The sequence below is a fragment of the Lipophrys pholis genome, assembly GCF_963383615.2.
Source record: "Lipophrys pholis genome assembly, chromosome: 6".
Classification (NCBI taxonomy): domain Eukaryota; kingdom Metazoa; phylum Chordata; class Actinopteri; order Blenniiformes; family Blenniidae; genus Lipophrys; species Lipophrys pholis.
Genome location: NC_137629.1, coordinates 26,940,370 through 26,953,476, shown reverse-complemented (window position 1 = coordinate 26,953,476; position 13,107 = coordinate 26,940,370). Strand labels below are relative to the sequence as shown.

General features: G+C 40.9%; 1 protein-coding gene across 2 annotated transcripts; it reads left to right on the top strand.

Moving 5' to 3' along the window:
• Positions 1 to 57: 57 nt before the first annotated feature.
• On the top strand, positions 58 to 4,371 carry LOC308111261 (uncharacterized protein). 2 transcript variants are annotated; one of them, XM_080466108.1, is made up of 6 exons: positions 58 to 87; positions 212 to 291; positions 367 to 516; positions 588 to 687; positions 1,881 to 2,011; positions 2,746 to 4,051. In XM_080466108.1, exons 2-6 carry the CDS (start codon positions 238 to 240, stop codon positions 3,031 to 3,033), a joined length of 723 nt encoding a protein of 240 aa, XP_080322234.1. In that variant the 5' UTR covers positions 58 to 87; positions 212 to 237; the 3' UTR covers positions 3,034 to 4,051. The 2 variants fall into 2 exon arrangements, with proteins under 2 accessions (XP_080322234.1, XP_080322233.1); XM_080466107.1 differs by having other exon boundaries at positions 69 to 291; positions 2,746 to 4,371.
• Positions 4,372 to 13,107: the final 8,736 nt, after the last annotated feature.

Genomic DNA, 13,107 nt, shown 5'->3' with positions numbered 1-13,107 from the left:
GCCACATTGAGGGGCGCGGCCAGACTGCAGGCGTGACGTGGTTGCTGCACTCTGATTGGCTAAACGTTAAACAAGAAGTCCACACAGGTTTGTTCAGTAAAGGCTTGCATGAATGTTATGACGCATATGAGTGTATATAGATGTCTACAAGACTGAGGAGTTTAACTTGTGAACTCGTGTGATTCTGACAAACTTCCTGGTAATAATTTAGGGGGAGACTGAGTTTATTTCTGAGACATGGCGAGTAACCTTGTCTTGAAGTTGTTTCGTCCTCCTCTATTCGCTCAGCTTGTAAGTACTGCAGTGTTTTCCTTTGCTTTATGTGTGTTTGTGTTGCTCCACGTTCTTCTCCTGTCCTGTTTGCAGGCTTCTCTCCGGGCCGGGGTGAAGGCTGTGTCGGTGAGCAGACGGTGCTCCAGCGGCAGTCCTCCAGAGAAAGTCAGTCGCTTTCCAATCCCAAACAAGAAAGACCTGCCCTTTGACATGCTGGAGCTTATGGAGGACGTGGAGGAAAAGGTTTCAAACATGAGGCATTTAATTCATCACCTGATTGTTACTCCCCGCTGATCCTCGTGTTTTCCTTACAGGGAGGCTTTTTGCCCAACGTCTTCAGAGCCCTGTCCCACAGGCCAGGGGAGTTCAGAGCCTTCTTCTCTTATTACAATGAGCTCATGAACAAGGAGACAGGTACACACACTGTCTTCGTCTTTACATGCTGTGTTTAGTGGTGGGCGATATACACACCAACACATTAGTTATGGTAAACTAAAACAACTGTTTGGAGGTCCAAAGTAAGTCATTTAATCATTTATCAAGTCTGTCAGTCAGTCTGGTTTCCTCCCGTGCTTCTTCTTTAACACTTTATCCAAGTTGTGGGCCGTCGGACCGGTCGATGGCTGAAAGCAAGAAACCCCCTGGACAGGGTGTCAGTCCATCGCAGGGCAAACACTAAGAGATAATAAATAAATAAATAATAATGTTTGAAATTTGAGAAACCATTTATAATAAATGTAAAATTTAAAAAAAGGTATACAGAATGTAAAGTTAAATCCTACACCGACTATAGTAAGATCTCAGTGCACAATAACAAGGCCAAAGGTCAGTCTTGGATATTTACTCGTTTTTTCTGCGTCGGTCCAACATTTCGGTTGTGACCGTGGCACTCAGGTGACCCATAGGAGCGAAGATGGTGGACGGTGTGTGACGTAGAAGCTGTGATTCCTGTTGTTAATGAGCAAAAATGGGTAAATTACAAGTTGGGAAACAAAAATAAATAAGGAAATGGTTGTTCGTTTCAGCATAAACAACACGTGTTTGTCTCTGCGTTGACTGGATGCTCTCTGTGTCGTCGCCATTGTATAGCTGAGAGTCAAAAAAAAAAAAAAATCACATTTACTATAAAGATCTGCTCAATTCGTTTTTGATTTATATTATTATATACCAATTCCACCACGGCCATCTCAATTCTACAGAGAGAAACAATCCCAAAGGAGCAAGCATAAGTGATAGTGGAATAAGAATAAATCTGTGAACGATCAGGCTCCGGAGAGGCCGCTTCCTGCTTCACTGGTTGCTGTTAAAATGAAACACATTAAAAACCGTCTCCTTAGGTATTGTGGTCATTTCCTGTTTTCATTCTGAAAAGAAGGCTTAGTGTTTTATCTGTATGGCTTATAACTTATTGACAGATTCTACTCCGGACTCTTAACAGGTGACTAAAAAAAAAACTTGTCGGCATATTCAACACATTGCTTTTTAAATAACGATATGTACGATATCGGTATATCAGCTCGACATTCTGCAAACGTTTTGTTCCAAAGTGTTCGTGTGCGTTTCTTTTCAAATTCAGATTTAATATTGATTGGCCTTTCGTCTTCCAGGCGGACTAACAAAGGCAGATCGCGAGCTGATTGTCGTGGCAACCAGCATCCACAACAAGTGCCTTTACTGCGTGGTATCCCACAGTGCACTGCACCGCATCTACTCCAAGAATCCCACTCTCGCTGATCAGGTAGTCTTTTGTGTTTTCATTACTCACCTCTGCGTTATTATTTACCATCGAGAGACACCGGCAGGTCACACCAAATCTGTATGGAACAGCACTTTCAGGTATTGGGACGTCACTTCACTAATAAGTAAGACATATTATTATTCTTTAATTCCCACAATTTTTCTTCGAAAACCTGACCAGAAGTCTCTCCACCTGCAGTTCCCTCCTTTCTACCACCGTGTAGGAAGCGGCGAGGCGATTTGTAGGTGGAAATGGCTGAATACACCCGTTCTTGCTGCCCACGTGTTGCTCATATCAGACTCCCCACTCTCTAATTCTGTTAATCCCGATGTTGCGTATTTTATTTCATGTACTTTCCTTTTTGTTGAAAAAATATCTTTATTTTTTTGAAACCGCGACGTGAATCAACTTAAACCTGATTTATAACAATATAAAGAAGGATTTATAACATTTGCTTGTTATTTTGCTGAGTTCGTAGTATTTAATTACAAGGATCAAGTTTAAAACAAGGGAGCATTTATTTTTATTTTTTTTAAACTAATATATTTTTAATATGACGATGACATAGGAGTGATGCAAAGTGAATCAAACCCAGTTCCCTAAAACTAACCCGGAAGAACTCTGAAATGACCCGTTTATACACAGTTTGTGTTTTTAGTTTTGTTTCCTGTTCGAAGAACTAATAGTTGACTGAACTTCTCCCACCTTCTTTGCTCTCACTGCCCCTCGCGCAGGTCGTTGTTAACTATAAGAATGCCGCTCTGACTCCCCGGGAGGTCGCCATGCTGGACTTTGCGATGGCCGTGTGTCGCAGCGACACCGTCACCGAGCGGCACTTTGAGTCCTTGGAGGAAGTTGGCTTTGATCGCGAGGACGCTTGGGACATCGCCGCCATCGCCGCTTTCTTCGCCATGTCCAACCGGCTCGCCCACCTCACGGACATGAGACCAAATGTCGAATTTTACAATATGGGCCGTATGCCACGAGACAAGAGCAAGAAGAAAGCGGGAGATGCAAGTTAAAAGGGGATGTTAGAGGGAAGACTGTCGGCTCAGAGATCCTGTGGAACACTGATGAAATGTTCAGTTTTAGATTTTTCTTTTTGTGTTTGGTGAAATGAAATGCATTATGGGATTCGCAGAACCTGAACACACACGGGGAGTGCGAAAGCTGAGATTGGATGTTTGTAGCTATGTGAGTCGATCCATTTTTTATTTTTTTTTTTAATGTGCTTTCTTTTATTATTTTATTTCATTATTTGATCTTAGCTGCTGGACGATATGAGCTTTCATTGGACAATGATGGACATAGTGTGGGAGCCACCGGGGTGCTTTGGGGACGCTACTGTGAGAAATTTGCAAGTTGTGCTGTGTGTGCGGTTATTTTTTATTTCTCCTTATGCTCTCTGGTTTCGTCCCACTGTTCACAGAGATGTGCTTGACGTTTGTGGCAACTTTCTGCTTCACCGGTCCGGGTGACAATTTAACAAATGCAGCCTTTGAATTGTTTTATAACGAAATAAAAAAAAAACAATTGGTTTTGGTATTTGTGGTTATTCCCTGTCTCTATTCTAAATAGAAGGCTTGAATATTTATCTTTATAACTTATAAATGATTCTAATCAGGTCTCTAATGTGTGACCGTATTGGATAAGAAACTATCCAGTGTCAAAGAAAATACTCTTTTCTATTATAATTGGTTAATAAGAGGTTTGATCATTAGTTTTGGTTTTGTTTTTTTAAATGTTCGTAGATATAAACTTACGTTCTGTGTAGAATCACATAAAAGCACCAACTATAACTACTTTGTGTTGGAATAGCTTCTAAATTTAAAAAAAACCCGCTTGACTACAAACTGTGTATCACCGCTAGGTGGCACCACATCCACATGCAACCGTGGGATTACTACCAGTGGAGGAAAATGTTAAACAGTACTGAGATATCTGACTTTGCACTGTGTAATCCAGTTGAAAGTGAAAATTGATTTTGATTTTCAAGACTTTCAATTCCTCAAAAGAATAATCCATAATAAAAGTCAAGCGACTTTTTTTTTTTTTTTTTTGCTTTAAAAAAAACAAATCTAGTTCGATATAATCATGTGTTCGTGATCTCATTGCTTTGTGCTGAACATTTTCTCACAAAGTTTATTTTCTCTCATCTAAAGTGACTTGAGTCGAACACGACCCCGGGCGTCACCAGAAGACCTGCTTTGATGTGTGAGTGATGAATGTCTTGTGCTTTTTTTTTTTTTTTTTTTTTAAACTACTTTGCTCTCTTGAATTTTTTTGGCGACGGCTCGTGAACGGAGCTCTGCTGAGTGTCTGTCGGTTCAAAGAGTCATAAATTGTCCCTCACCACCGTGACAATCTGAAAGTCATTCACACTGTGCAGTGGGGAAATTTAAAAGGGTTACACTCGCTCACATTTAATTCCTCTGACAGAACATGACACTCTTAGTTAAAACCAAGTTAAAGTTGTTAATGGGCTCATCCTGTCCTGCTCCTGATAAAGAATCCGTCTGCATTAGGCACCAACCTTAAGACCCTCATGCCTCCCATCACTGTTAAAGGCTTCAGACGAGGCTCATTTATAGTGTTCAGCTGTCCTGCAGCACCCAATCTGTCTTGTTGTATATATTAGAATAAAATGGAACTGCTTTGAATAGAAATGAAGGACACAACATAGAACAGTTTCTGGACGCTGCCCACATGAAAACAAGGGTAAGAGGAATTTAACACTTTTCTATCGCAGCCTGTGCTTTGATGAAAGAACCAATAAGTCGGGGAAGCTTTGCACATGTCTTTATTCTCTGGATGGTACTAAAACAAGTCAGAGCACAGACTTGTTAAATGGAAGGACGAGCGAGAAAACAAAGAAGACGTCATTTAGAAAGTCTAATGGAACCAGAGAAACACAGAAAAAACAAAACAAGAACACTTTATTATAGCTAACTTGCTCGTGGCCATACAGAGCTTCAGGAGGTAACTGTCTCCTTTACAGAGGTCGCTGGGGATTCTACCGAGACAGAGGAAGGTAAAAGAAAATTCTAGTTTCAGGCCTGAAGTTTCCCACTCCCTTTCAGAAAGACTGAATTTGTGGCCCAAAAATTATGGGCATGGTCCGCTGAAGCCGATTCACCCCCCAGCAAAAACACTGGAACCATTTATTTTGGATTTTTGGTTTGGGAGTTATAAAACAAACAAAAAAAAAATCAAATTCTCCAACAAAAATCTCTCCAGTGGCGAAACACTGAGCCGGCCAAACCTATTGTCACTCTTCTTCTATCAATATGTTAATATCTTTTTCTCAGCTCTGCTTTTTATTAACAGATTCTTTGTTTAATGAGGTGAGACCCTCATATCGTTTGTCTACAACGGCTTTGGGATTTTCTTAATTATATGAAGTGTTGATTTGATGTGTTTTGTCTTACATTTTGTAACTGAGTGAACAAATCATTCCATTCAGTATTTCAGAACAGCCACTTCATTAACAAGTAGAGGAGCTTGCAAACTACGTGGGTTATATGAAAATGAAAACGACCCTGTGCGTTAATTGTAACCGTCTCGCCTATTTAGAACTTCCTAATGGTGTGCACCTATGGTAACCATGTTTTGATTTTCCAAAAAAGCGGACAGTTTCTCAAACCTTGAGATTGTATTAAAATTGTAGTAAAAGATTCCCTATAGTTTTAATATTGTCAACGGATGCCTGCTCTGTATGGAGAGAGACAGCAGCTCTGCAACTCTTGTCATCCAAGGGGAAAGTAATGACTCTAGTGATTCTAACTGTGTCATTAACTTCATAACAGCAATCAGCTGTATTGTTAGTAGCAAAAGGAAAAGACTGAAGGCGAGCAGCAGTAAAGAAGGCTGCATGTAAGTGGATGGGAAGTGTCAGCAGTGATCAGTAGGATCTGTACGGCAGGTCCCTCCATCAATGTGTGTTTGTGTCAAAGTGACTGTAAGTTTACAGCTTCGGAGGCTGGTAAAACAAGAAGATATGTGAGCCATTGGAGAAATATATGCTCACTTTTAATGACCTGGGATTCCTCTGCCCAATTCTTATTCTTTTACTTTTTTGTAAGTTCTAAAGCCTTTATATAACATCCCCCCATGCAGACCAAAGAGGAAGGAAACTGTTACTTATGAACAAAGTTGCTTTTCATGTTTAACGCCCCATTGTGTATTCGTGAGGAGTCGTCCTTAAGTGAAGTCCTACTTTCAGAGGGGAAGGAGGCCAAAAAATTTAATAAAGTGTGACAAATTAACTAATATGAATATTTCAGGAGGTTTTTCATGCTTCAAACTGTGTGTTTAACTTACCCTGTTTGTTGAGGTCTCATCGCACTGTGCTAATAATATATTCACAATTTGCATGTAAATGAAATCTTCAGCGACGCATCTCACTTGAGGACTAAGGCACAAGCCTTGGACGACCGAAACAGTTTGTGAAAGGATAGAGGAAGAAGCAGGAACATTCACAGCCTGAATTCCACCCGTATTGTGATTACACACTATGGAAAGCTGGAACAGATGGCGATCTTGTGGCACTTTCCAGCTATTTTTGTTATTTGATTTCGCGGTTTCCAGTTGTTTAGAGGAACATTTAGTCATGCATTGACAACTTGTCATTTTAATGTTGCTTCTATTGCAGCTGCAATTGATAGAAAGAGAGCAGTGACAGTTCACTTACAGTCCTATCACCTCAACATTCCTCATTTCGACTGCCTTCCCTTTTTGACATGATGATCGTTATGGTAAAAAGGCGATTACAGTTAACAAAATAAAATCACATAATACAATCAGTCACTTTTACAGACATGATTTTTGAGAACATTTTAAGAGCTTTTCCTGCACTATTTACACACAAGGGGACGCGCTTGCATTTTGTGGCTCATTGAGAAGAATGAAGACCGGCAGCGGGGCTGAATTCAACCCGAGCGAGCACATATGGGACATTAGCGAGCAGAAAGACGCGAGGATGAGACCATTATCGCTCTTGTTGAGAACGTGTCACTTGCTGTTAAGACTGTCTCGGAGCACGGATGTGTGGAAATCGCCATATGCACGTATTTTCTCCAGCAGTGTGTGTGTGCCTCTGTGTGTATGTGTGAGCACTGAATAAGGCTACTAATAGCCTCTGCAGCTGGGGCCATTTGCCTTCATTTGGTTCGATGGAATTTCACATGTAACGGCTAAATAAATTGCTCCTTATCTGGCTCTCTAATCAGTACAGACTTTGATTTAATATCACATCTCATCACACAGCAACTAAACAGCGAGGACTATGGCCTAAAAAGTAACATCTTATTTACTTACATCATTCCTCAATCTGCTTTTAGAAAAACTGCTGTAATTTTTTGGTTTGTTTTTGAGGAATTTGATTTCTTAAAATGCATTAGAGGTGAATGTTTGCATATTACTTTGGGCTTTACAAAGAAAAGCAAAAAGCAAGCAAAACTCATTTAACCCCATGAGAATTGTCATATTATTCCTTGTTAAGCTTTACTCACACCCTTCCTCTACACATCACCGGAAACTAGAAGATCTGTGCTTTAGTTTCATGTGTAGCACGAGGATATAAGCGATAAGCTCTGTAGACAATGGGCTTGAGCATTTGGGTATGTGCAATCCAAGAATTTCCAAATAGGCGGTTCTTAAGAGGTAATTTTTGGTCAAATCATTTTTTCATAATATTTTGTTGATATTCTTCATCAGCTCAGAAGTGTAAGAATAGCATGCCTCATTGCATGTAGAGCTCCTAAGTCAGTTTCACCAGAAAAATTATTCACAATCTAATAAACGAACGAGTAAATTTAGTAGTCTGCCACAAAGCATGAAGCAGGATGAGAGATACAACAGAAAAATAAATCCAAACTCTGCGAGGGGAGCCAGTGGAGCTGTCATAGGTGCTGTCACTGAATGCATCATGATGATAAAAGGCAGCAGCCAAAGGGAACTTTAAATAGCAGTCAATGAGCCACTGAGGATAGGCACACGTTTCATAGTTGCCGCCAGTGGAGGTAAACTCCCCTTGCTGCTGGGAAATCTCAGCTGAAGCTGCAGACTGAAGTCATCTGAACTTGCTGGTTGGGCAGAACTGTCTGCTGCCACCAGTCGTCATGACGTCGGATTCCTTTGCCCCCGCCTCAGGCTTGAAGCTCTTCCATGACCCCTCAGGCTGTCTAACAGGAAAGTGTATCAGATTAGATCACGCAGGCTGGTAATCCAAATGCACATTCACTCAGATTACTTCATGCCAGCAGATTACGGCCATCAGGCGTCTCTTTTTTGACTGCTTTTAATGCATGTGAGGTTTGGTGTTTGTGATGTCCTCCTTCGCAGCATTCGTATCGTTCAGAGGTCGCTCCCCGTCTCCTTCCTGATAAAAAAATACATTTTCGGCTCCTTCAGGACAGCCGTCAGAAGTGTGACATGCAGCGTGTCCTCTGAGCTTCTGAACACACTGGAACAAAGAGCTTCAATATTAAATGGAAGATTGTTTATTCGCTGCGATGTGTGCGATGCAGTTTTGGCATATTTCATGGCTGAAAGATCAAAGTCGACAATCTGATTGGGGTTTTTTTTGTTTTTTTTCCTGTTTTCACACTGTTTGGGCCTCAGATTATGGTAGAATCAAGCCTGTAATACTCCTGATAACTGTTTCAGAGATTTGTTTCTCTGAGGTTGTCCTTCAGACTTGGCAAGCACGTCACTTGGCAGATCTTCTTGTGCCTACTTGCAAATAGTGTGTTCATTTGTGTGTGGCATAATTGTGTTTAATTAACTTTATGTCTCTTCACGAGTGGATTTACACATGTGCATGCGGTGGCTGTGGCTTCGTTGGTAGAGCGTTTGTGTCTTTCATGCAGAAGGCTGTATCCCCCCCACCCCCACCCCTCCACTCCCCACTATGTGTGAAAGTGTCCTTGAGCACCATCAAATCGCTCCCAATGGACAGACTGAGTGTCTTGAATGGCGGCTGTCACCACTGATCTGTTGTGAATAGGTGAAAACGATTAACAACATAAAGTGCTTTGGGGGCTGCTAAAGCAGTGGCAAAGTGCTATATCGGTGAAAGTGGGCTACCATCTCGCATATAAAACTTGTCATGTCAGCAGTTATCAATACTTAGGCTACAACATTTTTTACTCTGTCTGGAAAATAGATAAATAAGAGAGGAGGACCGTGGGAGTCTGGACCCTGATAGAGTCTAATAGAGTGGTTCATGGCTTAAAGGGGTCATATTAAATAGCGTTTCAACACTTTCATATGAGTCTCGTCGGTCCAAAAACATTGTATTAAAAGTTTATTGCCCCAAATCCAGCTTTTCCTTGATTTTTAGTCATTTGAATATTGGAGCTGGACTGTCTCCGCCCACACATGCCCATCGTGGGAAGAGGAGGAAGTACTTCGTCTCCCGGTGCCATGTGCCAGAGCAGAGCTGCCTAATTGTGCGAGGAGTCAAAAGGAGGGCCTACCTTGATTGGGATTGGCTAAACCCCTGATGACACTATATAGGGTTTGATTTCTGATTGGCTCGTTGGAGCAACACACTTTTTAAAAAATTGAATCAAGCCAGAGAGAAAGAGGACACATTTTCTTCACTTCTGGGGTTCTAGGTATGGGGATGCATGTTACCATTGGAAACCCATTACAGTAGTACATTTTGCATAATATGATCCCTTTAAGGAGGAATTAACTGAATCATTAACCAAACTGGTTGTGGAGAAACATGGAATGAAACATCTTTTTTGAATTGTAAAGCACCTGAAGCAGAGTGGATTGACTCCAGAAAAGAGCATTAGATGTGGAGTAGTGATCACAAAACAGACAGAACTCCATGAGGACTGTTGAGACTAGATGGAGTCACTTTAACTATCCTCACGACTGTGACGCAGTTCGCTGAGCTGTCAGCACTGTGTGGGTCAGTCTAACGACAGAGTCGCTCATTAAGTCCAACTGAAGGCCCATTAGTTGGTTGGTCTCTGCCACAGTCTCATTTCTTCAGACAATATTAAACCTTGGTATGGTCAGCTGCACCCGCTCCACTGCAGGTGCTGCTGGGGGGGCAATGCAACTTTCACAGTCAAGACTTTACCAGGACATTTAGGAACAGGTAGAAAGTGCTGCTGGAAGAAGAAGAATCTTCAGGAGCGTGAACTGAAGGAACAGAATCCTGTTGTGTCAATGATGGTCCAACTAACCCCAAACATCCGCCATGAGTGATGGAAATAGAAGCTGAAGCTTTAAAACTGACAACCAACAAACAGGTTTTTAATGAAAATAAACTTCAGCTGATCTTACGTATACTGAGCACGTAAGATGCCCTAAAAATATATCAGAACATCAAAGATGATGCCGTGAAAAATATTCAGTCAATAACAGAAAGACTCTTATTTGGCTGTGAAGCGTGTTCACACTGCCAAGAAGAAATCTCACCAAGTGCTAATTTGAGAATGTGCCCAAAAGCTTGCTGTAATTATTTTATCTTTAAAGTTATTGGAATATAAAGTAACAGTGTCCCGGTATATAACATATAAGTTCTATTTTTGTCTTATTTTTCTTTGCTGTTGGGAGTACATTTATCTCATTTCTACTCCATTAATGATCGAGCCTTTCCTTCATACTGCTGGATGTCACATAGAAGCATGACATTCAACCTGATGGCGTTAACATGCAGTGGAAGAGGATATTCATGCTTTGGGGTCCGTGGAAATTCTTCTATATGTCATGAAAATTAATCCTTTACTTGTTGGGGGAAAAAAAAATTAAAAATTCTTCAAAGAAGCTGAGAAAATTAGAAAAAAATTCAAAACATCTTTGCTATTTCTTAGTGGTTTTAATCTAGCACTGGCAAACTGATCAGTTGACATCATATCAGATGGTGGGAGCGTTGCATTGATGGATTTGCGACACATTTTGAGGCAGTCATGTATCTGGGTGATGCCCAGCGTTTCTGCCTTGAAGTTGATGTGTTGAGGAGACAATAAGATTCGACTTCCAAGTCCCGCCCACCGACCGTAAACCCAATTTCACCCACCCATAATCCACCTGCCACACACGCAAACATGCAGCGAGGGCGTCTTTCTTCCTATAAACAATAATGCTGGGCTAGCACTGCAGCAGGCAGAGGTCACTGCCATATTGGATGGTAATAAGATTGAGCCTCATCCCATAACTGTTTTATGGATTTCATCACTTTCTTGCCCTTATCTCTCTTTTTCCTGCGGCTTTCTCACCTGTCGGTGGATTGGTTTTCTAAATAAAACGATTACAGAAAAATCACAGTCTGTTGTTACATTATTAACCTTTAAGTATTTTATTTGTAGGGATGGAAAAAAAAAAAAAAAAGAAAATACATATTTAGTTTCATAAGTTCTTGACTCCCTGTGAGGTAAACATCAGTTGGATGCTGAGCTCAGCAGTCTGACACTCTGCAAACATCCAGTCTGGTCAATTAAAGGTCCCGCTGTGCTCAGCTTGTGTTCATGTTGATGGTGTGCAGGCATGTGAGTGGACATCCAAAAGTTAATGCTACGTTGATGCAGGACAACTAGAGTATTGTTTACAACAATGACACACGTTTAGACGTTGTCATCTAGATGTGACGGACTGGCTGACTTTTTCTAACACTTCAATTTTAGCAGCAGATGATCTGATCATGCTCACCGGGGGTTTACTGAGTGTACCAGCCGGTGTTGATTAGATTCGGGTGCAGGCCTCTGCTGTAATTGATTGTTTTCCTGGGACTGTTACTTAATGTGTTGTGTGCAGAATAGATGATGCTCTAATGACTAAACACAGTTTCCCCTCCAGGATTTCACTATATGTCACAACATCTGCCTTTTGGTAGAACTCAAAAATATCAATTGCAATCACAACCCAATCACTTTTTAGATCAAATCTGTAAGCTTTATGAGATTATTTCTCTTCGGTTACTGAGCCACAATCTTCACACTGCCGCTGTGCTGAGATCCTTGTTGAAATTCTTACCTCGATAAGAACAAACAGATTTCTAATTAAAATGCAAAACCAATGAGTGACTTCTTTGTAACCCCCAAAATCCCTGAATAATTTTGAGGGTAACGCTGATTTTGAAGAGCACCGTTTTCCCAGAAGACAAATACCACCATGTTCTGATCGGTATTGTCAGAACGTGTCAGACAGGTTGGACTCAGAAACGCGGCAGCAGGGAGGCAGAAAATGTGTTGAGTCCACCGAATCTGGCAAAGATCCGAGGACTCGACAGAATGGGATCAGAAAAATGTGGTCAGACACAGAAGAACGTGAAACTTGAATGTCTGACAAATGCACAAGACGATTTGGCCATAAGGCACAAGGGAGTAACTTTGGCAGTATGACGGAGGAACCACGGTGTCTTTAACTCTCTTTTCTAAAATCAGGCACAAACCAAAAAAATGCATTTACTTGAAAAATGTCTCACCTCTTTCTTATTTCCTTCTAAGATTAAGTGATCATAAAATGATGTATTAAAGTTAGAATTATAAATATAACTGCTTGTAATTTGATGGCACAGCTTATATATTTATCTTGCTCTGAGTTGGGTGTTTTGCTGTGGTCCAGTATATTTATACCTTTGTACCAGAGGATTGTTTGTTGCTGCCTACCAGGAACATTAAACCGTATTTCTCGGTCTAAAACCTGTATTTCTCTTTGATATGATTTTTGACTTACTCTACATCCTTACTGACTCTTCGGGCCTCTCTTGCAGAAACAAAACAGGAGGAAGATTAACTTTATGCATGATAACCTTGAAAGCCTCCAGGAAAAATGCACATTCACACATACATCAACATATGGTATATTAGAGCCTCTGAACATATGACACATTAGAGCTTCGGCTTTACATTAACACATACTAATGTCCTATACCATGTCCAAGAGTAACTGATACTTGTTGCAGGAATCCCCTATTATCCTCAGTTATGTAATATACTTTTGAGTGGCCCACTGACTGTTTGATACCCGGAAGTGTAATCTCTCCCTCACTTTCCTCCCTTTCAAGCACACCATTTCAATCACATAGAAAAAATATCCAAAATATTATATTTTTCTCTTGCACTCATCATTCAAAT